This window comes from Seriola dumerili, unplaced genomic scaffold, assembly GCF_002260705.1.
Source record: "Seriola dumerili isolate Sdu_G_001 unplaced genomic scaffold, Sdu_1.0 BDQW01000621.1, whole genome shotgun sequence".
In the NCBI taxonomy this organism is placed as follows: Eukaryota; Metazoa; Chordata; class Actinopteri; order Carangiformes; family Carangidae; genus Seriola; species Seriola dumerili.
This window is the reverse complement of record NW_019174876.1, coordinates 67,004-94,680: the sequence shown is the minus strand read 5'-3', so window position 1 is coordinate 94,680 and position 27,677 is coordinate 67,004. Positions and strand designations below refer to the sequence as shown.

Below are 27,677 nucleotides of genomic sequence, written 5' to 3'. Positions count from 1 at the left end.
TGGTAGCCAAAGGGGAACCCCTTTGTTGCTTCATCCAATCAACATGTAACACCCTCTAGCTTTTTTTATGTGGTTGTCATTGTGGCCGTCTTGTGTTGAGCCTATAGTGGTTGAGCTCATAATTGCTTTCGGTATTACACTCTGCTTCTCCTGCTGTTCAGCCAGGGCAGCGCCACCCAGTCTGTCTTGAATTTGTCATTAAGACCCAATTAGGCTGTAATAGGGGATAGAAGCCACAGGGGTAAACCCTTCCATCCCAGAGCTTGCAGAAAGGATGTGTTAATGGACAACCAAACATGCCCAGTGATGTGCAGTCGGGTACACTCATTTACAGGTTTCATTTTCTGCACATTACCGCTTGCCCCAGTGAATCTTTAAATTGCACGTTGGAAATCATTATAACAGTTGAGGTTGATTTTGAGGTAATTTAAGTAGTGAAATTACTGTGGATTGAATAACCTTCAATGTTCAGACTGAAATCTCAACATCTACATCTCAACATCGAGGATGAATCACAGGGACTCTTGTGATCCCCTGACTCTTACATATCGTCACCTTCTGTGGGAAATTAACATATTTGAACTGATGAGGTTCACATTTGTAGTTTTGAGTGAAATGTCTGGTAAATCTGGGAAATACATTTATATCCTCCTCAGGATGACTTGTATTAAGTCATAGTGATCCATTGACTTAACATCCATAATCAGGTTAAAACTTAAATTTGTCCACTTCTTGAACTAATTCTCATCCGCCTCAGCTGCACTTTGTGTTTAGTGGTAATTGGCAAAGGTTAGCATGTTAACATGCTAAACTAAGATGGTGAACATCTTATACCTGCTAAACATCAGCATGTTAGCATGCTGAGATTAGCATAGCTCTAAGCACTGCTGTGCCTAAGTACGGTTTCGCAGAGCTGTTATCATGGCTGCAGACTCTTAGTCTTGTTTGACTGTTGGTCAGAAAAAATAAGCGATTTGAAGACTCAATTTTATGCTTTGGAAATCTGATTGTTGTTGTTAGTTTGTGACATTTCATTGACTACTAGTTTAATCCATTAATTGAAAAGAAATCAATATTTCAATCAGCAATATAAATGTTTGTAGAGACAGTAAAAACAGGAACTGAGGAACTCTCACACTCACACAGGTACTATCATTTTGCCAATTCAGGATGCTAAGTGCCGGATTTCATGAGCCTCAGCAGTGGTTCACCAAGGAAATTTTAAGGAATGGTTCAGCCATCAAATGCGGATGTGACAGTTGGTAAAAATACATGATTCATCTGCAGCTGAATGTGGCTGTTAGTTGCCATCACTCATTCATGTTGTAGATGGATGGAACAAAGCAAAGGGTGGGGGACGGGGAGACGGGACGAGAGGATAATCCTTCAGGATCAGCTGTGTGTGGGTGGACATGAGTAAGTGCAGCTGGCACACCCTCTCTCTCTCTCTCTCTCTCTCTCTCTCTCTCTCTCTCTCTCTCTCTCTCTCTCTCTCTCTCTGTCTCTCTACGGTCTGTTTACCTTTCCCTTTTTCGTGTTTGACCCTAAGTAACACACTGACTACTGGCCTGAACATGGTGTGGTCTTGGCCGCAAATTGAGTGTATATACAGTATGTATCGTGTAACTTGCCTTATCTCTGCATGAAAACATTGACTTCAGAAAATGGAATAGTTCTATTTAATATAGTCATATATTAAAGTTAATAATTCGGCCATTGTAATAAAAAATCATGTTAAAGCATGATTTGGACATTCTGTTTCCTGCTAACCAGGCTGCGATAGGGCGAGGAATATTAGGTTTTCTGTCAGGATTCTCCGTTACCTGACTGTATTGTACGGTGTACGGTGGTTGCTGTAGCTGTGAGGTGATACTAATGTATCTACTGTGTGTTTGCACAAAATGTGATGTTGGAGGACTTTAAAGTCACTCAAGATGATGGACATCTCAGACAAGTCGACCATCAGTCTGTAACTGCTCGTGTCATGGTGGGCAGCCTGAGATGTGCTGAACAAGCGAGAGATTCTTAGGAGTCACAGACGTATCCAGAAAAGGAGAGCAGAACATGTCCACTGACTGTGTGGAATATTTATGTTTGAGACTTGCATACACTTTATGTAGGTGTGATATTTACTGTCCTTTAGCACTAAATCATCATTATGTATTTTTAGAGTTTGCGCTGTCATTGATTTATTACAATGATTTAGTGATTAATTCCTCATTGCCGAGATTTTCTGCATTTCAAAAGAAAAGGTCGCCCCCTTTCTGTTTTAGATGCAGACCAGTGGAAGCTGTGTCTAAGACCTGTTTACATTGATTAACTCCTTGGTACACAATAAAATATTCAAATTGTGTGTTTTTTAAAGTTGTCTACAGCGGCTGAAATGTTATCACAACACCTCTTTTGCTTCAGACCGGGGCTCACTTCTTACTTACAGGAGTGGACAGCTGAAAGACAGACAAAGGAAGCATTGCTCTTTGTTCTGGAAAAGGTGCAAAGCCTCTGCAGACTGACAGGCACGGAAATGGCAGATTGGGAGCAAGATCTGAGGAGCCTGAATGAGTCTCTGTTGCCTTCGTCCAGAGGCCAGTGTCAAACAGACTGAAATGGCAAACAGCAGCATTGATCACTGTGGCGCCTCATGGTGTGATACTGTCAGCTCTCACTGAGATATATGCCCCCCTTACTGATGATTTATTTCTGCTGGGTCAAACTTGTTTCATTCATTTCACATCTGACACTTTCTCAACACACTGAAAAAATAGGACACACATTCGTAGGACTGCTGTGCTTCTTCTCTTTCTCTCCTTCCTGGGAGAATGAAACTCTCCTGTTTCCATGGAATACAGAGACAGGTGTTCTTTCAACTAGATGCAGTCAAAAAAAAAAAAAAAAAAAAAAAAAAAAAAAAAGGAACGGACTAGCCTGGATAATGTTCTCAATGCAAATCCACTTAAAGGGATTCTAACTCTGAAAGAGATTTACAGTACAGCACAAATTGAGAATGAGCAGGAAAGCACTTCGAAACAGGTCCTTGGAAAAGTGGCAGTTCTCCAGTGCGCACTCCAGCGGAGTGTGCTCCGTATGCCGCAGTTTGAGTGCACATAATGAATGAATGAATGAATGTAAGCATGTGACAGGGACCCTGCACTGTATAATGTAAGTGCTGCAGTGGCATTCTAATTAATCTTTACTATACCACTTACCTTCAAGTGATACCCAAATATTATAGTAGTTGCAGTAACATGCGTACCATAGCACAGTACAGAGAAGAATAGAACAGGATGGTAACTGGTTCTGCTTGTTCAACAGATCACATCAAAAAACTTCACATTTTACTTAACATCCACATATATTTACTTATGGTGGAGTTCGCTCCGGGTGCCATTTGTTTAGTTCAATGCCATATTTTATTGAATTGTAAATGTCCCGCAGTGACGGACAGAGTGCCAAATGAAATGGAGTCAGCTTATGAATGTTACATTACCATTTTAGTGCTGAATTGAATTGTCGACCGAAACGCTGAACAGGAGAATTCTAGAAGTGGCACCATGTATTATTTCCTTCCAGTCAAAGTCCCCAGATTGGTTCTGCTAAATCCACTGAATCATCCCTTGATGTGTTAACAGGGCTCTTCATTTTTCTCTACCGGTGAAGCACTTTCTCTCAGCTGTGTGGAACATTTGACCTGTCATAGCTCTGTTGCATCCTCTTACATCTCTGGCTGTTCTGAATGTAGCTAAAGGTTACTCTTTATACTAAATATTACCTTATTTGAGTATCCAAATTATGTAATGGATGCTGGCCCAGTGAGTGGCAATGAGCATCTGATAAAAAGATGGGTGCTGCATTTACTTGAAGGGGGGAAGGAAGCTACCCATGCAAATACCAGGCCTGTGCTCAGGAATGGCAAATGCAAACGAAGCACAATATATGGGTTGTTTTATTAGTGCTGTCTTACAAGTCCACACAACAGTGTGAGAATACTGTGTACATGTATTATGTTGGGTTAGAACAAACAGTAATAGATAATGTTTTTCTGTATATTTGTGGTGATGGCTACAGGTCTGAGCTGGTTGCTCTATGTGTGTGAATTTCACTAATCATTAATACTCTATCTATTATATTTTGACCTCATATATTGAATTTTAGAAAAATACTATGTGTCATCAGGTACCAATATCTAAAATCCAAATTAAAACTCCGAACCCTTTACTTAAATCACCTTGGATCGAAGCACTTGATGAGTTTCAATATAGTCTGGGGTTTTTAGTGATGTAAAGTTATCAAAACTTATTCGATGGGATTCATTTCACGTGGTTAGGGGATAATGAAACCATGTAGCTTGACTGTGATTTTGCAGAGGTGTGCAAGAAGAGGTTCCAGCCTGTTTTACATCTTGTAAAATGCTCACGTAAGCACCGTTGAAACAGAATTGAGAGCTGGGTGATGAAATATTCCGCTTCCTTGTCTTTGGGAGAAGCTCTCTTGATTAGACACTCAATTTGTGTTGACAAAATCAACACAAAATTTCTTAATAACATATGAGATCAATGCCATCAACGTAAAAAAAAAAGAAAAAAAAGTGCATACTATTGTTGTATGATATGGTAAAATTAAAATAAGATGGAGTCCAGGTCTTGTTGTATGTAGGAAAATAGTGTAACATAGCAGAAGCCAACAAAGAGTGTAGCTACAGTATTATCTTTACAGAGATGTGATTTAGCCTCTAGCAACCTGTAGCTCCTTTACTACCCTTACATCTTACTGACACTAATGTGCAGTATTAGCCTGGAGCAATGAACTGCGATAATAGGAAGCTAATGAGGAATGAAAAGCTTTCATGGCTTTGATGAGTGTTTACACCCATTGACTGGAGAGCCAAAAGAACAACAATACATGATACTCATTTTTCTATTATTAGTACAATGCACACAGTCTCATACGGTTTCTGACACTTATGGAGTAATGACAATCAAGAAGCAGTGTCTTTTTCATTGTTTATGGTAATAACTGAGAATTTAATTGTGTTGATTCCACAAGACTCGGTCTTCAAGTGTGCAATAATTCCTAGATGAATCGTGTGTACTGAAATGAGCATGGCTTTGAAAATTAATCATGTAATTTGCAAGAGGGAAATGCACTGTATTTATTTATTTGATGCTCTTGAATTGAATGTTAAGCCCACTGAGTACGAACAACTCAATTGTCACACACTGATGTGGTCAAGGAAGATGGGAAAAAAAACTCCCAAAACCAAGATTCAATAAAAGGCTGATACAGATTGATTGGCTGCCACTTCAGAATGTACCAGAGAAGAAAATAACCGGTGACTGTGGTCAGCTGATTGTCTCCCGAGTGACTTTCATTTTCGTGACACACAATGGTGTTTTGTGATGCAGAAGGACAATTTCGCTTTCCACTTGTCCTTCAAAATCATGTGTAAGTGAAAGAAGAAAGGGACGCTGAAATCAACTGAAGTCGTTCTTCCAGGCTAGATATTTTGAAATTATGGCCTTATGTCAAAAACCTCCAGTATTTTGCTGTTACTGAGGTATCAATGCACATCTGTCTGTATTTTGTTAGCAACTTTCTCAAGGACACACATTTCGCTCCCTTTTCAAAACTCAAGAGACTCAAGAGAAGTTCATTATCACCCGTGTATTCATGCTCAAGTACACAGTAAGGATAAAACGCATTTGCATTCTGGAGCCAATGGTGCTGCAATTAACTAGTGCAAAACAAGACAGTCAACATAAGGTGCATAGACAGAAACAAAAACAAGCTCATAAGAGAGCTCATAGAAAATGTCTGAATCAGACGATCGAAGGCCCTTTTTGAATCAAACCACATTCTTAGTGATGTCATCAGCCGGCCACAGACCTATTAAGTCTTTTTAAGTAACATGAAGAAAATGTGTTCTTACAGCTTAAACTACATAACAGCTGGTATTTGCTTTGTGTTTTTGCTCATCCCATTGTTTAAGTTTTTTTTTCATTCCTCTTTTCCTCTTTCGATTATTCCAGGATCCCAGAACAAAACACAAGTTTAAGATCCACACCTATGGGAGCCCCACCTTCTGTGACCATTGTGGCTCTCTGCTCTACGGCCTCATCCACCAGGGCATGAAGTGCGACTGTGAGTGATTAAATTTAATTTCTGTAACATCTCACTCAGTGTGTGAGAGAGATTTTAAAATTAGCATTTAATCAGATAAAACCATACAATTGAAAATGAAATGGTTGCCTGTGCTTGTTTTAAACAGCTGATTCATGTGTAAAAATAATATCTGTAGCATAATATTTAACGTTGAGTCTAAACTGTTGTTTATCAGTACTATAAATGGCTGTTTAGATTGTCAATCATCAGTATCAAGAGGTTAAAGTTGTGAAGGAGGAAAATTAATCCTGCACTGTTCTGTTATACAGGTCAATGAGTCGTAAGTATGGCATGCATATGAAAATAATGGTTTGCTGTAAGTGGCTCTACACACATTATGTTCTGATTTAGAGCCACTTTATCAATATCAGTGTCCTAATAAAAAAGCCTATTGTTCCTCTTCACGGAATATCACAGGTTTATGTATTTCCCCTCCTTCTTGACTTTCACTCATTAAAATCGCACATTGTCTATTTTCAGTCTGCAGCTATGTTGGCTTCACCTTGAACAGGCCTGCTATCAGAGCTTTACCCGGACTTTATTAATATCCCTCTGTCACTCCTCTTCTCTTTAATCTTATGTTAGTGGATTAAAGTCTGAATGCCTTAATGAGCTCCTAAATACATTATCCGCCACCTACTACAGACCACCAGTTATGCCTAATGAATGCTCCAGGGTATACATAAATAGAGATGTGGAGCGGCAAATTATTTTGGCAGATCAATTTCACCTCTAATCGCGGCACAATAAGATTGCACTGTAGTATTTTTAAGCACTGCTGAGCCACAGGAATGTCACTGTGAGGCACGAAAAAAAAGTAATTGTGAACATAGAGAGTAAAGTAGCAGCATGACCATGTTTCATTATTTTTCACCTTCTCACCTGGTGGCATGATGATGTAACCACTGGAAACTGTTCCCAATCCATGACAGGGTGGCTCAGCTGGCTGACACACATGCCATGCATGACATCACAGGGCTGAATCTGGGTCATAACCTTGTTATCTCCTCTCATACAGCTTTCAGAAAAGCAATCCTTAAATATTGTGCCAAACACGTATGATACATGAAATGAAATTGAAACATGTCCTTATATAGGTACAGCAAAGCTAAAAAACATTATTAAAGCAGCTTATAGTATTTGTGTTGGAACATCAGGCCATGAGAGGCTGCGTACATGCACGCATTGCTTTTATAAGAGAAGACATTTTGTTAGCATAATTCATTTTTGTTGTAACAAGAGATCATTGCTATTTCAAATTTAAAAATATGCAATAATGTACTTACGGACATATGAAACCCTTGTATAATCAGTCAATAAAGAAGTTGAGGTGTGTTTATTTGGAAATTCACAACAGCATCACTTTGTCAGTCATTTCTGAGAAAGCCCTGAGCCAGTCAGTTTGGGTTGATTTGGATCAAATGCCTTTACCTGCTTGAAGTCCTCGTCCCTGATGTCTTTTATCTCCTCTCTCTGGCCCTCCAGCTTGCGATATGAACGTCCACAAGCAGTGTGTGATGAATGTGCCCAGCCTGTGTGGAACTGATCACACCGAAAGGAGGGGGCGTCTTTTCCTCAAGTGTGAGGTCAGCGCGGACAAGCTGCAGGTCACAGGTAGGCCTCTCTGCCCCCCTTCTCTGTCAGCACACACTGAATCGAATGGGCTTAAAAATGCAAAGTGTGATGTATCTGAACTGACTGAGATGACACGCTGGGTGTGTTTGTGTGTGTGTGTGTGTGTGTGTGTGTGTGTGTGTGTGTGTGTGTGTGTGTTTGTGTCACTCCAGGTGGTTGCAGATGGTCGCTATTGTTCTGATTCAATTGAGCCTGGATCAGTTTCAACACTTTGCCCTTTCTGTCCATAAACCCTGACTGTCTAATTTCACAAACACACGCACACACACACACACACACACACACACACACACACACACACACACACACACACACACACACACACACACACACACACACACACACACACATTCGCTCTCTACCCCCTGCTGCCATTAACTTGAATTAAACCTCGCTTGCCATTAACTCTGCCTTAACTCGGCCTGCTTGTGATGCTGTGAATCCACCTGCTCACTGCATGACTGACTGGCCTTGTGACTATCAGCTATCAGTATGCTGCAAAGGCCTATTCCCTGTTGGTCCACAGATCGATAGAGCCTCTCCTGCTAAACATTCTCCTCTAACAAGCAATCCGCAGTTACGACACACTTGGAAGGCAATCCCAATCCAAATATGTATTCCTGCAGTGGTGTGTGGTCTGCTGCGTGGGCCTCGTGTTGTTACTCTTTTTAAACAGTCACGACTTGTTCTGTGTTGGCTGGATTTTCTGATGTAACTGAATTGTCTCTGCAAAGCAAATTGAAAGCTTGATATATTAATTTATGTCTCATCGGACTTACATGTATACAGGATCTGAGCGCTCGGCTTGTGAGCAGGGTCATGGCTTTATGGTCATCTTTTTTACCATTATTCATCAGAAAGCTTTTCTACACAACCTTATCATTGGCTTTTCTTGCCGTTTTAATTAGTGATTGGTTTCAAAGAAACCAGGATGTAATGAGATACTATTAATTTAACGTAATGAATGGTAATGATATTATATTCTGGAGACTATTCCAATCAGTTCAAATCTTACATTGCATTAGTTAATATCATCTGAACAACTAAAAGAGATTAAGGTGTGCAAACTACTTTTTTTTATCAGCCTCTAAAACCACAAGATTTTTCAACAAAATCTCAGTTAATCATAATAAAAGCCAAAAGATTTTTGGCCTAATAGCATATCCTTGAAATTAATTTTTTTTTTATCACTATCTACTCCTCCCACACTGTGCTGTTCATTTATGTGTTTATTGTTTATCTGTTTTGTATGCTTATTCATCATTTGCATGCCTTGGCAATGCACACTTAAGTAGTTAAGTGCATAAATCACATACTGCTTGCCAGTTTATTATTGTTGACTTTGCAGACAGTGTTGAATAATCCTCTCCGAGCAAATAATGGCTGAGCAGCTGCTGTGGTTAAGCTGAGATAATTTCATGCGTAATCTGTCAGATGTATCTGATGTGACATTCTGAGTTCCTGGTTCAAGTCTGCTGTGAGTGCAGTCTTTTTTTTTTTATTTTTTTTAACAGTTTTGAACATGAGGCCAAGACCTGTGGTCCTTCAACATGGCTGCCGCAGGAAGCTGCATCACTGGAGAGAACTCTGTTATGAATAGTAACAGGTTGCTCTAGCTTGCCTTGTGATGAAAGCAGTTATGATGCCGAAATGTAGATGTATAGATCGCAGTACACATATTGTAAGTAAAACAGCAAAGCAAAGTTTATCACTGATGCTTTGACAATAGGACAATGGGACAGAGTGGACAGAGTGGGTTTTGTCGTGTGAGTTTATTTATGGAAACATTGCGGTCCAGCAGTATATTTTGGTCCAGCAGCCCATTTTGCCTTGTATTTGGAGGCATGCTGTAAATCCCCCCAGCTGTAATGGTGCATTAGCACATATGCTAGAACAATAGTGACGGCACTGGGCTGATAGCAGGCGCACATAATCATTCAATTAGCCGGCTAACGGGGGTCAGTGCATTTCAAGACCCCAGCATTGAACTTCACTGACTTATTCACTTATGAAGTTAATGCTAGAAGGTACAGGGTGAGAAATGGGCGTTGAAGCGGTTACGCATGGATAACACAACACAAAAGTTAGGAAACAATTATTTAAGTAATGAACAGAATTATCATTATCTGTGCACTAAAGCATTCAAGTCTGCTCTCCATACTTGAGTGTAGTATTAGTATTATTAGTGTTATATCGGTGTATCTTTGTGCACAGTGACCTGATTGGATTTATACTAAGCACACTGACCATTAGCCTCAACTATATATGTAAAAAGTAAACTCAAATGTTGGGAAAGATTGTGGTTACATAAAGCACTGATTATGATTGACGATGAGTAATATCATGCAAGATCTTGCCAAAAGTCTGGTTGTCACCTTTGGCAAGTTTGCTTTTCTCAGCTAGTTCATTAACTGCATCAATGCTCATGCTCAGTTTTATTTACTGAAGAATTTGATACTTGTAATAGTTGTAAATACTGTGTTAATCCCACCTAAGCCTTTAAAATAGTTTATAAAAATGTAACATTGAGATTGTCTTTATGGTCAAGTGTTGAAATACATAAACAGTGACAACAGTTTAAACACGGTTGAGATCACTTCAGAACATACTGAACCAGTCAAATAGTGCACAAATATTTATTCAAGATTTTGGGCGGAGAACTTGCTTTTCCCCCTCTCTTACTGGACTCTCTCATGCACTATTCATCTCCCACAGGCCCCTCAGCTGCCTGAATGCACGTCCAGTTGATGCAGTCAAAACATTTTATACTGTTAAAAGATGTTAACTGTGATAACTTGAATTTCAAGGTGAAATCTTAGTAACAAAGAGTCAGAAAACATGCTGCACAACACTTGAATCAACAGGATTGGGTTTAAAGCTTGCAAAATAAACTCCAGTCAAAAGTAAAGAGTTTTTATGTTCCTTCCTCTCCCTCTTGACATTCAGTCTCATCTGGTCTCTCAACTCAAGACCTCATAATATCCTGCTTGATAAGATGGCTATATTACTGCTGACCTTTTTCACACAGTGTTTTGCTTTAGAAAACTTCCAGTTCAATTGTGCTTTAATTTGCTTCTGAAACCTGCACTACCACAGCCCGCTGTTAACTCACGTACGTACAGTATGTCTGACAATGTATGCATATTTCACACTCATATGTGCGTAAGTACACTTGTGTGTGTGTGTGTGTGTGTGTGTGTGTGTTTTAGTTTGAGTGAAAACCTGCAGACTCTTGGCCCTGGTAAATGGTAAATAGCAGCCTATTCCTGATGTGGACACAACATGCATGTTATCATTTGCATGTGTTCTCTTATTTGTGTGTGTGTGTGTTTGTGTTTGTGTTTGTGTGTGTGTGTGTGTGTGTGTGTGTGTGTGTGTGCGTAGGTGTGTGTATGAAACTGCTGTACCAGCCCGCAGCCCACTCAGGCCAGATTGCATCGCAGATCACATTAGCTGCTGTAGACGCCTTGCAGACAGCCTGCCAAACAGAATTGTGTTACATGGTCGAGGAGTTTAGAAAGAAGGTGCAGTGGATGGAAGTAGGAAACATTACAAGGGGGGGGGGGCTGAGCTAGCTGTTTATGGTCAGTAAATACCTGGAAACTGTCAGCTGGTTGCTATAAACCACAGTGTCTCGTTTTCTATGTATTCACATGTCAATCATAGTGTAAAGATTAACCGATTACTTTAGCCCCTGAGTCATTTGTAAGAATTGTGATTACTTTTTCAGTAGTTCATTATGTCTCTCATTTAACTTGTCCAACACTGAGTATGATTCTTGCACAGAAAACAAAGGTGAAGCTGTTGACACAAATCTCGAGTTCCAATTGGTCCTGCCAGAAGTTTAAAAAAATCTACTCTGAGTAACTGAAAAACATCTGCTTTAAAATATCAAAGCCTGTTCTATTTCCTCTGAGGATTGTTTTTTTTTTTTTAACTTCCACAATTCAAATAAAAAAGTAAAGTGCGTCGACATCTGCTTTGGTCTCTGAAAAGTGTTTAGTTTCTTTGTTTTTCTCAGCTGGGTATTGGCCAGTAATAGTTTCTGCACACACACACACACACACACACACACACACACACACACACACACACACACACTCACACACACACACACACACACACACACACACACACACACACACACAAATATTTTGTTTTACATATATTTTTCACAACCNCACACACACACACACACACACACACACACACACACACACACACTCAAATTTCTTGACTTACATGAATTTCACTGAAGCACATTTGGTCAGAAGCCCCAAGTCAGCTCTTCTTTCAAAAAGCCTCATTGTTTAAATTTTGTATCTGAATTTACATTTTTAATTTATCTTAATAACAACAGCAGCAACAGCATTTGGCTGTCTAAATCAAATTACCTCATTGTGTTTTGCATGGAACAAGACTTCTCCTCAGTCTCTCTCACACCTGCAAACTTTTTAATGAGAATTTTGGAAATGATTTCATACCACATGTCTCGCAAGCCAGACCGGTCTACAAGCCAAAGCAAAAGCAACTACAAAGTTATAATGTAACAAAACATATGGAAAGAGATTGAATGTCCAGAATAAGTCGAGACGGAAAGCTTGGTTGAGTGAGTGCAAAACGATGAGGGGAAGAATCCCTCAACCAACCTCACAGTGCACATATATTCAACTGTGAGTGAAGAGTGAGACCCAAAGTTAAAAGAAATGAGTCACTCAGAGACACTGAGAGAGATTTGTGCAGTTTCCAGAAGCATGAGTTGTGAGAATGTTTTTGTCAGTCAGGCTGACATGGAAATGGGAGGGGAGGTGCTGAAGAAGACAAAACAAGTTCTGTCTCTCTGGTGAAGGACAGACGTAGCCCACTAGCCTTGTCCTCCGCCTCTTATTCCTGCTTACACATAGCTTCCCTCTGTCCGTTGGTGCTGAGGAAGCCACCCTCCCTGTTTGTTTCAGCAACACTATTGTTCAATGACTCTGTGCACATATCCAGAATACAAACAGCCTCTTGGAAGAGAGGACAATTCTGCACTTTCTGTCCATATTCTCTTTTATTTATACTTTTCTTCATCAGTGCGTGCGTGTGTGTGTGTGTGTTTGTGTGTGTGCGGGCATGTGTGCGCAACCCTTGTCGCCTGCAGGTCCTCTGGGAGTGTGTGAGAGACAGTGGTAATAATTACATTTCCATTTTGTTCCCTCGTTGACTCACCCAATTCTGCAGCAAAGCCTCATTTAACAAGCCCACTGCTCTCCCTCTCACTTCCCTCCTCTCCTTTTATCTTTGCTTTAACCTTTTCATCAGATTTTTCCTCTTTGCCTCAGTGTCCAAATGTGTCTCTGCTATTTGTTACATTAAAGCTGCTGCAGGAGTCAATATGTTTTATATAGAGGTGCAACGTAGGTGTGTGTAGGTCAGATCGGTGCTCGCAGCAGATATAGATGTGGGTGGATCAGGGAGACCGGTTTTGCTGTTGAACCTTCTGGAGGTGTAGTGACACTTTACAGTAAAAGACAAAATGCACCCTAAACACTGTTAACACTCTCTGGCTGATGGAGCTGGCAGTGATCTACCTTGCATCTCTGGGGCTATTTTACTGTGGCCTTTGATGTATTCTTATTAGTGTAGATAACTGGCAAAATGTAGAAAATGTAACATCAGAGAGAGATATTCTCTGTGCTGCTACGCTGAGGGTAAGGTGAAATATTAATAGTAAAATTTGGGGTCTGTGAAGAGAGGAGACCAGAATTGCATGCAAAAAAAATTATCTTCAATGGTGCATGGCACTTTTCATATCCTGATACACTCACTGCCATATACCTTCATACAGAAAATCATTGTTCTCTTGCGTTCTAGGAAATGTAGGAAGTCACTAGATGAACAAAACAAATACTCGATATGTTCTTACTTGCATTCATCCAAGTTTAACAAGGTGTTTCATCAACTCCTGTCTATATTATAGTTGCATTTTCTACCTATCTTCAACTCTTTTATCTATTTTTACTGTCATCTCAATCTTATATCCCCCCCATCGCCTCAGTTTCGTTCTTTTTAAGGCTTTTTTTACTTCTTCGTTGTTGCCAGAGGCAAGTCTCAAGTATCAGGTTTTAACTGTTAATACTGTACACATCCTCAAAAAGAGCAATCTCTTGTCTGTGTACTTAAATTCAACTGAGTGTATGGCCTGTTTGTGTGTGTGTGTAATTGTTTTAGCCATACTCACATAATTGCAAAGGCTTGATCCTGCAGACTCACTTGGTTGCCCTACTTCAGTTATTTCTCCATATTTAGTAAATTTCTTTCAATAAATCGGCTTTGTTTTACTCCTTTTGTCTCAGTGTTGTTGCACATCCTTCTTCTTGCTGATCGGAGTTGATCTATTATTGAAATGTCATAGTTCTCCCACTTTGTTTCATGATTTAAGTCTCTAATTTGATATCTTCATATTCTTGATCAAAACACTGTTCTGTGCTGCATGCAGCTTTCCACAGTCAGTTTGTCCCTCCATGACAACAATAAGTTTCTCATTCAGTCAGCCAGTCATTAAAACAAAGATGATATCCTGCCTTTTTCTGTTGGCACTCTGAATCCAAGGAAGACTCGCTGGAAGGCAGAGTTGGGGTTGGATCGAGACTCCGTCTGGGGTTTGGAGGCAGCCTGCGGGCTGCCAATTGATAATCACCGCCCGGCAATCTGAATCCCGCTGATTTACTGCCATTGCTTCCACTCGGCAGCCTTTTTCTCGCAGTAATTTTCATTTCTTTGTAGTGTCTGAGTCATTGTGCATGAAAGCCAACAGCTTCTTGCCAAGAGAAAATTTACTTTAAAATCCCGCTATTACATTTTCCCATAAAATCAAAGTTAGATGGAGCAGCTGACAGCACTTACTGTGGCAGCACTTTCCCATTGCAGGGAGTTGGCCATAGCTACAGCAGTGACTCCTGTTTTAATGGTCTGTAGTGAGCTCTTTGGTTGTGTAACAATGTAGTTGTAGTTAAGATGTAATCCATCAGAATAGTTTTTTTTATCATCTAGAATAATCTATAATTCACTAGATATCAGTCCCATTACGGTTCATAGTGAAGATGCAGTAGTCTGGTCACTCTGCTCATTTAAGCTGATGTAATATTACATAATAAAACAAACAGTCCTGCTGGCCAACATTTAAGTCGTGGGCTTTCAAAGGAGCACAGAGCTGCACTGAGAGGGTGGAGAGTGAAACTCGTGGGTTAAGGTATTTACACAGGGAGGTGATGAACAAACATGGCTGACCTCATATTTGACGAAGGGTCACCTGGTGTCAGCTGAAGACAGGGCTTTGTGTGTGTCTGTGCGCGGGTTTTCACAAATCATATAAAGTCATGAAAGAACGTAGGAGTAAATGAAATTCGGTGGCTCGCTTGTAGTAACACTGCACCCAAAAAGATGTCATGTCCACACGCCGGCTTCAGATAACAGATCCTAAAGAAGAAAGTGAACCACTGATAAACCCTAACCCTGCTCCTTAAAGATCAGACTGGCTTTGACTGTACACAAAAATATGAACAGTGGTCTTCTTTCCAAACTCTTAGATTGAAAGATCTAATGTGCTGCATTTTGACAGCAGTTTATTTAACATAATAATTTCACTATTTGCAGTCTAGCTCATATTTGGACCTTTGATTTCTACCATCACTAACCCAGATAATATGCACCTGTTTGTGTAACATACACCATGTTGTTGACAGTGACATATAGCAATGAACAGGGGTTACATTTCTTGAAAAAAAAAAAAAAAAAAAAAAATCTAGAGGAAAAATACAGGGGTCTTGAAAATATCAACCTTTACTAACAGGCAAAACCTTAAAGAACAGCTGTGTGTTACTGTTCTTATCATTCTTAAGGACATAACACAGTGACATCCTCCTCATCTTTTGCAGTTGGTCTCCGTCATATTAAGACTCACACATGCACAGAGAGGCTTTCTCCTTCTTTCAGTGAGTCTCTGTGGAGCTCACAGAACAGCTGAACTTTGCTGTGGTGAGATTTTTTGCTGCCAGACTCCCAGAAGTCATGTCATTGGTATTCCCAGTCTGTCGTCGCTGCCCTGCCTCGGCTCCCTCTTCTCAGCATGTTTCACACTGCCATCATGCCATCTTAACATATGCCTCAGCCTTTCATTGCCTCCGTTTCTTTTTTTTTTTTGTTGTTCTCCTTCTTGTTTGGCCTTGTCTTTGTTTTTTCTTCTTCTTTTTTTTCATTCTGTATCATTTGCAAAACAGAAGCTGACAGAAGCGCATCTTTATCGCCTGCTGGCTTTTTGAAAACGGAAAATGCAAACTGATTCATTTTTGCTACAAGCTACAGCAAGAGAGACCCTGACTCAGTGCTCAGACCAATGAGGCTATTTGTGCCAGTGCAGCACTTAACTACTTAGCTACAGCAGATTCAGTCTACAGCATAATGAGCCTTCTAAATGGTGTGCAACAGTTCAACTTTTTGTGACCAGGGAAGTCAACCATCACATCTGTGCAGATATGCGTAGCCTGTGTCAAAGAGAGACATGGGAGCACTCATCTTACATGCGACTGTTTTCTCTACAACTGGAGTGAATCGTCATGGAATAGATGAGGCACAAACCTCACCATGAGGCAGTCAGCATTACACAGTGAAATCAAAAACCTCAGTAAAGCTTGGCTGCGTTGCTGATAAGTCTTGGAATGACATATGTATGTAATGTTTGGTGGTTGTTCATCTTGGCTCAGATATTCTACAATCCCTATGATTAAATTAGAGTACAGTTGGTTAAAGCAGAATTCAACAAAAGTGTCTACAACCAAGTGCAGTTGCCCTCGATTCAACTTTTCTTGGATAACCATGACCTGCATGACTGAGAGTCCTCACAGAAGAGTTCAACAAGGTGTTTTTGTTGTTGTTTTTTTCGAGCTGCTGCACCATGTTTGACTCCTTACTGCTGTTTAAATGCAAGCCAAGATAAAGACTTGTATCCAAGCAACTGTTTGAAGGCCCCTACACACACCCTTGCTTCCTTTGTCCGATTGTTAGTCTGTGTGTCTATTTGCATATGCATGTGTTTTTAGACTCTCTTGCACAGACAGATTATGCACAGCACACTTACAGACATATACCGCATGTCCAAAACAGTGCGGACAAACAAATTCAGGATTTTCATTAAAAAATATATTATTTGACCTTTAACCGATAAATTTTCAACAACACAGATAACTTTGGTTGTCAGCGTTAGTCTCGGCAGTTCGGCTAAAAAGAAGTAAGACTACACACACATCTTGTTTGAGTTATATGCAAGGAAAAGCTCTGTGCTGGCCATGCTTCATTTGACAGTCTAGCGTACCCCCTACTGGTCATGACAGGAAGTACAATTTGCAGTGGTAGCACTTTATTTAATGATCTCTTGGCTGTAGTCAATTAACACATAAACAATAACATAGACATAAACTAAAAATTCAAATTCCTGGACAGAATTCTTACCTAATAGAAAGATTATTTAATACTCAGAAATGACCACCACTGATTTTATTCCTTATTCACATACAAGAGCACAAGCCACTGAATAATGTCTCTGTGTTGGTCCGGTCAGGGCTGTTTTACAAATGCCAGTTGGTTGCTGGGGCTTTGCATACATACAGCCAGCATATGAAATATTCAAAACATGACCTTTAGAGCATTAGGTACAGAAGCTAAAAATTCATGAATTCACATGCGCATGCATTTAACACGTGGAGCTTTTCTCAAATATAAGGTATATACGGCAAATTCTCTGTAGATTGTGTGTGTAGATTTATCTCACCCAGGCCGAACACTGTCCCTGTGATGTCCACTTGCACCTTTATCTGTTCTATACAGTAGGTGTCTAGCCACTGTAAAATCACCTCTGATATACAACCTGCTCTATGAGCAATCACAGCTCATATCAACATTTATCCCATGGTTGTTACTTTTACAGCCACTGCTCCAGTGAATGCGCAGACAATTATGGACCACCTGCTATTACCTCCAAAAGATGAAACAGACATAATGTGGGATCCGTTATTAGGCTCACATATTAAATTCATTTGTATTCCATTTTACCTCTTTTTGGTGAAATTGAAAGAGCTGGGAATGACAAGGAGGCAGCGAGGCTCAGTGTTTTATCTGAACATCTAAGTAATCAGCAAAAAAAATAAGTAAATAAAAATAGTCCATCTATGTTTCAGTCTTTTCTTACTGCTGTAGAGTGCATCCATATTAGAGTGGACTCAAGGATACAGTAAGTTGTTGTTTGGTGCCTGTAGACTGACTTTACAAACACAGCAGAGGGCTGCCAGCTTAGCATCGCTCAATAACTTCCCACACCTCGAGCTGCTTCAGAGAGGGAACGTCTGTCTGTCTGTCTCTCCTCAAGTAGTGCATGCTCGCTTGCTGTATGCTCTCAATATGTGTGTGTGTGTGTGTGTGTGTGTGTGTGTGTGTGTGTATGTGTGTGTGTGTGTGTGTGTGTGTGTGTATTCTACGGCAGCTCACTCCATCACACCTCACTCAGCACCCAAATCCTCCACCACAGGTGCTGAAAATAAAAGCAAACAATGGGAAGCTATTTACAGTTGGCTTATCAAATAGTCATCTGATTCTATTGGTGCAACCTCACTGAAACTAAAATGAGGCCACTTGGCAAGGAAGGTTTTACCATAGGTGCAATAAAAATAAAATAAAATAAGAGTCATAACATTAATGAATCTTTGCATGATCATTTGTTTTGTCCTGTAACATTTGTGGCATCCTATTAGAAATAGCACAATACTGTATTTGTATTGCATTGCAGAACAATTGCTGTATGAACTCAGTAGTGACAATCCCTCATTGATTTTGTTCATTTATCCCTCCTCATCCTATCAATACGCTGTCCCGTTCAGAATATTCCTGCTAAGACACTGGGTTTAGCAGTTATCTCATGCAGTATTAACATACTGGCTTCGCACCCTCCTCTCCAGGGCAAAGGTCAGTCAGCATCTTCACCGCTCAGGCCGCCTCTATAGTGTGACTGACTGACAGGGCCACATGGAGAGATTTCTGGGATCTCCAGGGGCCGAGGTTTAGCCAAGCAGACATTCACTCAGTCCCTGCGAGGATGCTGGATGCTTTGTGTGCAGTTAAATACAGTATATGTGTGTATCTCTGTGCAAGTCTGAGTGGCAGGCCGGGGGCAGTGGTGTACGTGCATATGTGTGTACTTGTGTGTGTGTGTGTGTGTGTGTGTGTGTGTGTGCGTGCGTGTGTGTGTGTCTGTGTGTGTTTTGTACTGTGGCTCAGGTCTGGCAGTGCTCCAGCTCTCAAGACTAATCAGTGCTAATGTCTCTGGTGTGCCCTTGTTTACTGAACAGCTAAATACAGGAGGACAAGAAAAGGGCCGTCTGCTACTTAAGCATGACACAGCCTGCAATTTTGAATCGCTGTTCTCGTAACACTTCCTGCATTTGCTCCCTATAGGTCTCGGGCCATAAACAGTCCTCATAGGCTGTGACTTGCTGTTTGATCTTGAACACCTGCACTTTATTCTATTGATATTCTCCTGCTGCTTAAAAGAAAACATCTGTGTTTCCTGACCAAAGCAATTTGTACTGTAGAAACCGCACAGAATACGGATGGGGTCTTCATTGTAGACACAAGAGTCAGATAATGTATTAATTTAGTTATTGAAACAATGCTGATTTAATAAATCCATCAGTAATCAATACTGTTATATTGTGTTGCGTTGTAATGAGTGGTGAATATGGGATAAGCCACGGCCTCTGTGCTCTGTTTTCTTGAGTTCCTGTAAGGAGACTCAGTCGTGCAAAAGCATTGCTTTTGCAGAGTCACTCTTGCAGTAAAATTACACTCAAATTGCATGCATGCACTTGTATGTGTCCATCGAATTCATATTTTCTCTCTATTCTTTGTTTTTTCTCAGTGGGTGAAGGCAAAAACATGATCCCCATGGACCCCAACGGCCTGTCTGATCCGTATGTGAAGCTCAAGCTCATACCAGACCCCAAAAACGAGACCAAGCAGAAGACCAAAACCATCCGCTCCAGCCTCAACCCCACATGGAACGAGTCCTTTACTTTGTGAGTCAATTAGCTGTTGTCACCTACAGCCTACAGTACACTATTGTCTATTCTTTAATGTTCATGGCCTAACGAATATAATGTAATGTGAATTTGATGTCAGATGTACATTAAAAACGACGTATAAACTACTTGTACTGCTGCTTTTAGTATCCTCTATAATACCATGTCATCACTATAATACCACTGATACACTTTTACCACTGCTTAGAATGGTACTGCTGCTACTGCTGTCGCTGTCACCAGTGTTGGAGTTGTTACTTAAAAAGGTCATTCATTATATACTAATTGAATGATGATAATGATGTGTTATAGTCTGTGCAGTCTTTTACAACCAGTGCCGTTTATATATACATATTTTTTTGCATAATAATCATAATGCCATCTCTGTGTTGCACAGCAAGCTGAAACCTACAGATAAGGACCGCAGGCTGTCGGTGGAGGTGTGGGACTGGGACCGGACCACCAGGAATGACTTCATGGGAGCTCTGTCTTTTGGCGTGTCAGAGCTCATGAAAGCTCCAGTCTGTGGCTGGTAACGCTCACTTCCTTAAGGATAGACTACTACCATCGACACTCATGAAATTGCACAGTGTTGGTATTAACTAGGGGGAAGTTTCCAGTTGGAGGCTCCAGCAGCTTTGAAATTCATTCAACATATACATACTGTAGCTCTGTATTCTTATCCTGTATCCTGTGGTGTTTTATGGAATTATATAAAAAGAAACATAATGAAAAATTTTATAATTTTGTTGGTAATGGCTATTAATGGCCCCATTAGTCATAACTAGTAATAGCAAAACCCAACATACATCAATAGAAACAAAAGGGTCAGCAGTTTAGTGAAGTTTATGAAGCTAGCCTCCTCTGCCTCTTAGTGTCCAGTAAAAGTCTCTATATCAGGTTCCCGACACAACACAGCACCCTCTCAGTTAAACAGTGGGCTGAGTTTGGGATTTTGTGGTGGGTAATAAAAGCAGATGTACTGAGACATATCAGGAATTGTGCTAACGCTAAGGCTGGTGCTAGATCCACCAGAGCCATAGAGACGGTTGCTTTGCTATGAACTGTACCTATGCCCAGTAGGGCAAGAGGAGTGAAAGATGAATGAAAGTTGAGTAGAAAAAGGGAAGGTAAATCAATTCATCTGCTATAGTTTCCTATCTTACAACATTTCTCTCCGTGTTTATCCGTATGTCTCCATCCTCCTCCTCCCTGTCTTTCTCCCTGCCTCTTCCTTCACTTCTTGGTTTCCTCTCCCAGGTATAAGTTATTGTGCCAGGAGGAAGGGGAGTACTACAATGTTCCCATCTCAGAGGAGGATGATGGTAATGAGGAACTGAGGCAGAAATTTGAGGTGAGGGTCACACTTAAATTATCACCACTGTGCATTATTGTCATCTGTCATCTGAATTATTGACTTGTCGTTTCTTAGTTCTGATACGTTTGTTTGCCTTTTGTTTTTTTTTTTTGTAGCTCAGTCTCAATGCTTATTTTTCTGGTCTATGAATGGCTCTTTATGAGACTTTTCTTTTGGGTGACTAGTAAAATATTTGTCTTTATATTTATATCAGAGTCACTGTTGATGATGACATTGGCAACTCAGTCATTGTCACAGCTGTGTCCAGGTTTGTGACTAAGGCCATCACACTGACAACATCTTTCCTAAGTCAGTCCAACCTTGTTTATCTCATTTAAATAAATCCAACTACTTTTTACTTAATCCACTATTAATGGGTGAGTATGAGCATCTGAGCTGTTGGTCCGGGCGCCCTCAGCTTACAAACAAGCATGTCCATGAGAATTATCGAGCGGTCACATGCTCGCCTCAGCTGTTAAATTAAAGATGACGGTGAGACGGCTGCAGCTTTCAAAGACCTCCTCAGCTCAGGGTGGTTTTGCACAGGAGAATTCATTTCTACGACGAACGTGTGTGTGATGTGTGCGTTGATTCGCTCTTACATCAGAGAGATTCCCGTCTGGAGTTAAATCAAAGCAGCCCTTTGATATGTCTTTTTTTTTCTTCTTTTTTTTTTTTTCGCACCGACAGCTGTCTTTTAATCTACAGAGACATTTTCTTTGACAAAAACGAGGCTATTTGATTCAAGGTCCGAGATATTTTGATACTGTATCTTGTTTTAAACAAATAGAGTTTGTATCATTTGTTAGTTAATAGTCACACTAATTGTAGTGTGTGCATATAAACAGTTTTATCAGGTAGTATATCAGATCTTTGATGCTTTGTATCTCAGAACTGCTTTTACTCAGTTTGTAGAATCGCAAGCTGTTGAAATAAAGACTAAATTTTAGTTCCCAGAATTCAGTCAGTTTCCAAAAGATTTGGAAATTGTAGTTTTTTTTTTTACTTGAAAATAAACCACCACTCACTGCACTATAAGCCGTGTAGCTGATGTTGACCTTTTCTGAACATTTGTGAGAGGCTGACATTGTAGTTTTGCAGCGATTTGTGAAAGTTTTAAACTTTTTGCCTCTTTATAGGATGAATGTAGTTGTTTCTGCTCCTCAATGACAACTCGACATGATTTATATAAAATGATTTGATGATCATGATCAAAGCACATTTCCACTGATGATGTAAAATGTAAAAAAAAGATAAAAAAATTGAGAATAATGTAACAGTATCTTGAATTACAAGTAAATAATAAGTTCCCACCTTTCAGATGCCACGCAAACAAAAACACATTGCACAAGACCCATTTTAAGGTGCATTAGACGAGACATGACTGCATGCTCCTTTCCTTCATACTGAAGCGTCAGTGATTCTTGCTGAGAGCCAAGCAGTGCTCTTTGTGGTCCTCTGATTGTCCTCTCATATTGTTCAGCCTCTCAGTGGGAACCCAGGTCTCTTGAGGAGACTTTATAAATGAATTTTCCGTGACATTTCTGCCACACACAGTGGACCATTGTAGGTAGAATTAGAAAAAATGGCAAGGCAGGATAGGGATTTTACTCATATTTCAACAATAATAAATGTAAAATGTTTATATTATTCCTCGCAACTCCATATAAAAATTACTTTAACATAAGTGTTAAAAACTACTGCCGTTGTAAACAAACTTTTTGCAGCCTCACAAAACATGTCCATTACCTTTTGAGCTAGTTTTCCAAAGCAGGAGCTGTCAGGTACCCGGCCAGTTTTGGGAGTTTGAAACATTTCTTTTTTTCAGTGGTGACATGACGGAACAGGTCTTTGTAGGTCTTCATACAGAAGGAGGTGTTTCTGTAATGATGGTGGGAAGAGGGAGAAACAAGGTGAAGAACAGGAGAGTTGATTGAGATCGGAGAAGAGTCTGACCTCCTATCACCCGTCTGCATGTGGTTGTGATGGTAACAGCTCCACAAGACCTGCAGTACATATGTTCACCAAAATGAGATGCATGATGCACCACGGTCAAGGTGTTGGTGTTTCGTGTGTGTCGGGGTTCAACAGGTGGTCCTCCGAACGTTTCTCGCAAGACAGTATTCTCTATGCAGCATGCTCAGCATGCATACTACAGTATATATGATTACATCTGACACTCCAAAACAACCACTTTCTTTTTAACCTGAAAAGCATTACCTCAATGGCAACACTGTTTGATATATACAGTACCTAATATAAAGGCTTTTAAAGTTTCCTAAGTGTGCCGTCCACTTAACTTTATTGTCTTTATCTTTTTTGGATGCCATACGGCCTGGAGAACCTCCCTCTCTCTCTCTCTCTCTCTCTCTCTCTCTCTCTCTGTCTTCTTTCTTGTTTTTCCTCTTCATAAACCCCTCTGTGGTTCTCTCCCTTTTTTCCCCTTAGCCTCCTGCTCCCTCCTGTGTGCTTGGTGAGACTTATACTGTACAAATGCTTCTTCATCCTGTGTCACGTTGTCATATTTAATGCAAGAGTTTCTCTCTTCCTCTCTCCCCTTCTTGCCCCTGCTCTCAGGACTGCCAAATTAACTTTAATCTAAAGGTAGCCCTCTCCTCTCCTCTCCTCTCCTCTCATCTCCTCTCTTTTCTTCTCCTCTCCTCTCCTCTCCTCCTCCTTTTGTCTCATCTTGTTGTGGTGACACGTCTCCTTCACTCCTCCTCACGTCTGATCATTTGTATGTGGTTCCAAACTACTGCAAATCGATCCAGTTTACTAACAATTTGTTCTGGGTGTGAGTTGGGTATTCATAAAAGAAATTACAATAAATAAACAGAAAGAAGCAAACCTATATTGCTCCAATAAAAACAATCAATGTCTGAACTTGGAAGAACTCAAAATTTCCGCATGAATCAAGAGAGCATTTTTGTAGAGGATGAAAGGGAATGAAAATATAACTGCAGATGGATTTATTTACTACAACAAAATTTCTTCACCCGACGCCACATATGGAATATGTGTATATTTGAATCAACCGAGAGTACAGTTCTTCGGCTTCACTGCTTCCTGTTCCTCAGAGGTTGTCAGAGGATTGTTAGTAAATCCTGACACTGTACTGCTCACAGTTCATGGCTATACATCTGTCTGCATGTGTGTCTTTGTATTCCGTATGTGCCTTGTCTATGGATCACTCTGCCTGTCTACATCTTGCGTGCTTCCATCATCGTCGCTGCAGGTGTAACCTGGACGTACATGGTCTTCTCTTAGAGCTTGCTGAAGCATTATGTGTCATATTTTCTACTTCTTCTATCTGCAAACATCCCATTGTATCTTGACATCAGACTCCACATTCAGACTGAACTAATGCAGGAATGGTGAACTAATGAAATAGGCCTCACTTGATACAGCACATGTAGAGAAACAAAACCTATTATGGCCACCAGATGTCAGCACTGAACTGACATACATCGCCAGAATAATGTTGCTGTGTGTGTGTGTGTGTGTGTGTGTGTGTGTGTGTGTGTGTGTGTGTGTGTGTGTGTGTGTGTGTGTGTGTGTGTGTGTGTGTGAGTGAGTGAGTGAGTGAGTGAGTGAGTGAGTGAGTGAGTGAGTGAGTGAGTGAGTGAGTGAGTGAGTGAGTGAGCGCGTGTGTGTGTGTATGTGCTTGCAAGGTAACACTATTTTTTCCACTCATAAATCTTCACCTTGCTTGTTCATCATACTCGAAGATTTGATTTCCACACCGACTTTATACTTTATGATTCTCAGTCACATTTGCTGAATTTCTTTGACCTTCAGTTTTTTTTATTTTTTTTTATTTAATCACCATGGTAATATCCAACTAGTTATCCAACTTTAATTAGACATAAAAAATGAAGTCACATTTGGGGTTTTTGCTTGTTCAAGAAAATAATAGAGGTCAGGTCATTTTCACTTAAGTTATGTGCATGTTCCACGTTTGTGCCACACTGATAGATACCACTATATCACTGTGACTGTTATAGTGGCAGCTCTGTAAACATATATTCAACCACCTATGGATCGAACTCTGCAATTTCTTTTTTGTCTGTGTGTATGAGTTACACTCTTATTGCCCCGCAGCTATCTGCATATGAGAATCAGCTGTTGTGGCTTACACCTATACTCAAGCGTACTAAGTGAGTGAGCCTTTTTGGCTCCCTTCTCCCTATGGTTTCAGGACCAAGCAGTTGTGGAAGACTCTGATCAGGTGCGTCTGAGAGGAAGGAAGTAAGGCTGCTCGCTCGGCTCGGCTCGGCTCGGCTCGGCCAGGCTCTTTTTATTGGCTAAAGCTTACAGGTGTGCTGTGGTCTGGTGCGGTCTGCTCTGCTTTGAGTTTCGCTGCTGCTCTCCCAGATTAAGAGCAGACTATGGTAGATGCCATTAACCAAACTAAAGCTGCTCAGCGTTGGTTGTGCCACGTTAAATGTCTTGATTTAATCCGAATAGTATGAAATAGTCTGAATTGAAGCGTAAAAAGAAATTTAAAGTGATTCCTGAAGTGTGAAAAGTGATGAATCAGGGAATTTGTCATATCAGTCTGTTGTCCGATAACATCCATTCTTTTCCTGCAGATCTCTTTATTCTGTCAACAGATATTGAAAGAGTCTTGAAACCATTTTCTCCAAAATACATGAGCGACTTTGTAGAGAAACTGTTAGTGATTATTTGTTAATACCAAAGCGACCTTCACTGGCTTTACATCTGGTAAAGGTGGGTTGCTCACAGGGGGCATGACTTCCCCTTTACTTACACATATCTAGATTACATCCATCTATCTTCTCAGGAACTTCTTTGTAGCATGTGGATGTAGATTGTAGTTATGGTGTCGGAGTACAGCATGATTTTGGATCTGTGTTTGGCCTTGGCTGAGTGTGAAACCTGGACATGTCAATGTGGGGTGTGCTTTTGTGCAGAAAGACAGAAAAGTAGGGAAACTTATGCGATATTTGGTAGTTTTTCAGCATTCAGGATGCCTCGATATGTGTAATTTTTTTAGCATAATGTGCTGTAGTTTTCTAGCAAGCGTCTTGAAGCATCTTGCCCCACTGGGAGATTGAGCATGTCTTTGGCATGGAGGAAATACAAAGAAGAGAAGCTCTTTACACTTCTGCAAATACAGGTCAACGTCAGAGACAGTTGTCTGCGCATGCATGCACGTGGAGAAGCCACAGTGTGGCATCCTTGCCTTCATTACTCCAGGAGTCTCCAGTGAGAAATCAGCAGTGCAGTTGTTAGGTTTGATGTGATTATAACAATAGAAATGGCTTTTTCTTAGAGTCTGCCTTTACCACACAATAAGAAGTGATTGCAATAATGTAATGCTTAAAATGATGTTCTGCCTGTTTCCAGTTATGCAGGTGCATCTTCACAACATGTTAAGTGATACGTAAGAGTGTCTAGATAGTCTGACTTTCGATAAAAGTGTCACTTAACATACATATATTCATGTTCATTCTTCATAATGTTAGTGATCTAGTTTAAAGTTCCCGCTGAATTATGATGTTAACAAATAACAGTCGACAAGAACATCCCATACTGAGCTTGTAATTCATTTTAATGAGAATTGCTTGTTATCACGTTTTAAGATGGCTGGGTCACAGGCAACAAGATAACAATTGTAAATAAATGTTAACGTCTCCTCTTGTTTGACACAGTTTATTGCACTTTATTAAATGGTATTTGTTTGTATGGGGCCATTTTTTTTATCACATCAGCTCCACAATGGCACCACAGTCTCATTTCACCCACTTAATTTTGAATTCTGCTTATCAATCGGTGTATTGTGGCTGTGATTGAGCAAATCAACAGTGTGAGTGAGTGTGTGAGCGCATGAAGAGGATAATCAGCTAAAGCTGTCATATGACATCTTAGGAATGAAATTCAAACATCTGTAATATTCCTGTGTATGATAGTGACTGTAGAGGATTTAACGACAGGGACATTGGAAGGTTTGGTCTGGAAATGTTCGTCATTGCATCTCACCACAAGAAGAATCCACCACAAAGAAACTGTTCGGTCTCTTTTCAATTTGATAACTTTTCAAGGTCCACATTTTATGAATTTGAGGAACTAGTTATTTTGATTAAACTACACACTGTCATTTTACATTATGTGTGTGTTACTTTTAAGATGTGTATCTCTTATACACTTTGTCCTCTGTGCCCTGAGTACAGAAAGCCAAGCTAGGCCCAGGTAAGAAGGTGATCGACGAAATGGACGACTCCCGCTCCAGCCAGCTGCCCTCCAACAGCCTGGACCAAGTCAAACTCAGCGACTTCTTGTTCCTGGCTGTGCTGGGGAAAGGAAGCTTCGGCAAGGTGAGGCAGCTGAGCTGAAATCAAAATGCATCTCAACAAAGAGAGCAAGACGTCCAAGAATAAATCGTTCCCTGCCCTGTCTCC

General features: G+C 40.4%; 1 protein-coding gene across 2 annotated transcripts in view; it reads left to right on the top strand.

Annotated features, from left to right (window-relative positions):
* Window positions 1-27,677, top strand: part of prkca (protein kinase C alpha) — a 144,471-nt gene that overhangs the window by 71,538 nt on the left and 45,256 nt on the right. For both annotated transcript variants that reach the window (XM_022764966.1, XM_022764965.1), the window contains exons 4-9: window positions 6,027-6,138; window positions 7,645-7,773; window positions 19,739-19,895; window positions 20,296-20,430; window positions 21,159-21,252; window positions 27,450-27,593. In XM_022764966.1, coding sequence (XP_022620687.1) covers window positions 6,027-6,138; window positions 7,645-7,773; window positions 19,739-19,895; window positions 20,296-20,430; window positions 21,159-21,252; window positions 27,450-27,593 — 771 coding nt within the window. The remainder of the gene's footprint in view (window positions 1-6,026; window positions 6,139-7,644; window positions 7,774-19,738; window positions 19,896-20,295; window positions 20,431-21,158; window positions 21,253-27,449; window positions 27,594-27,677) is intronic.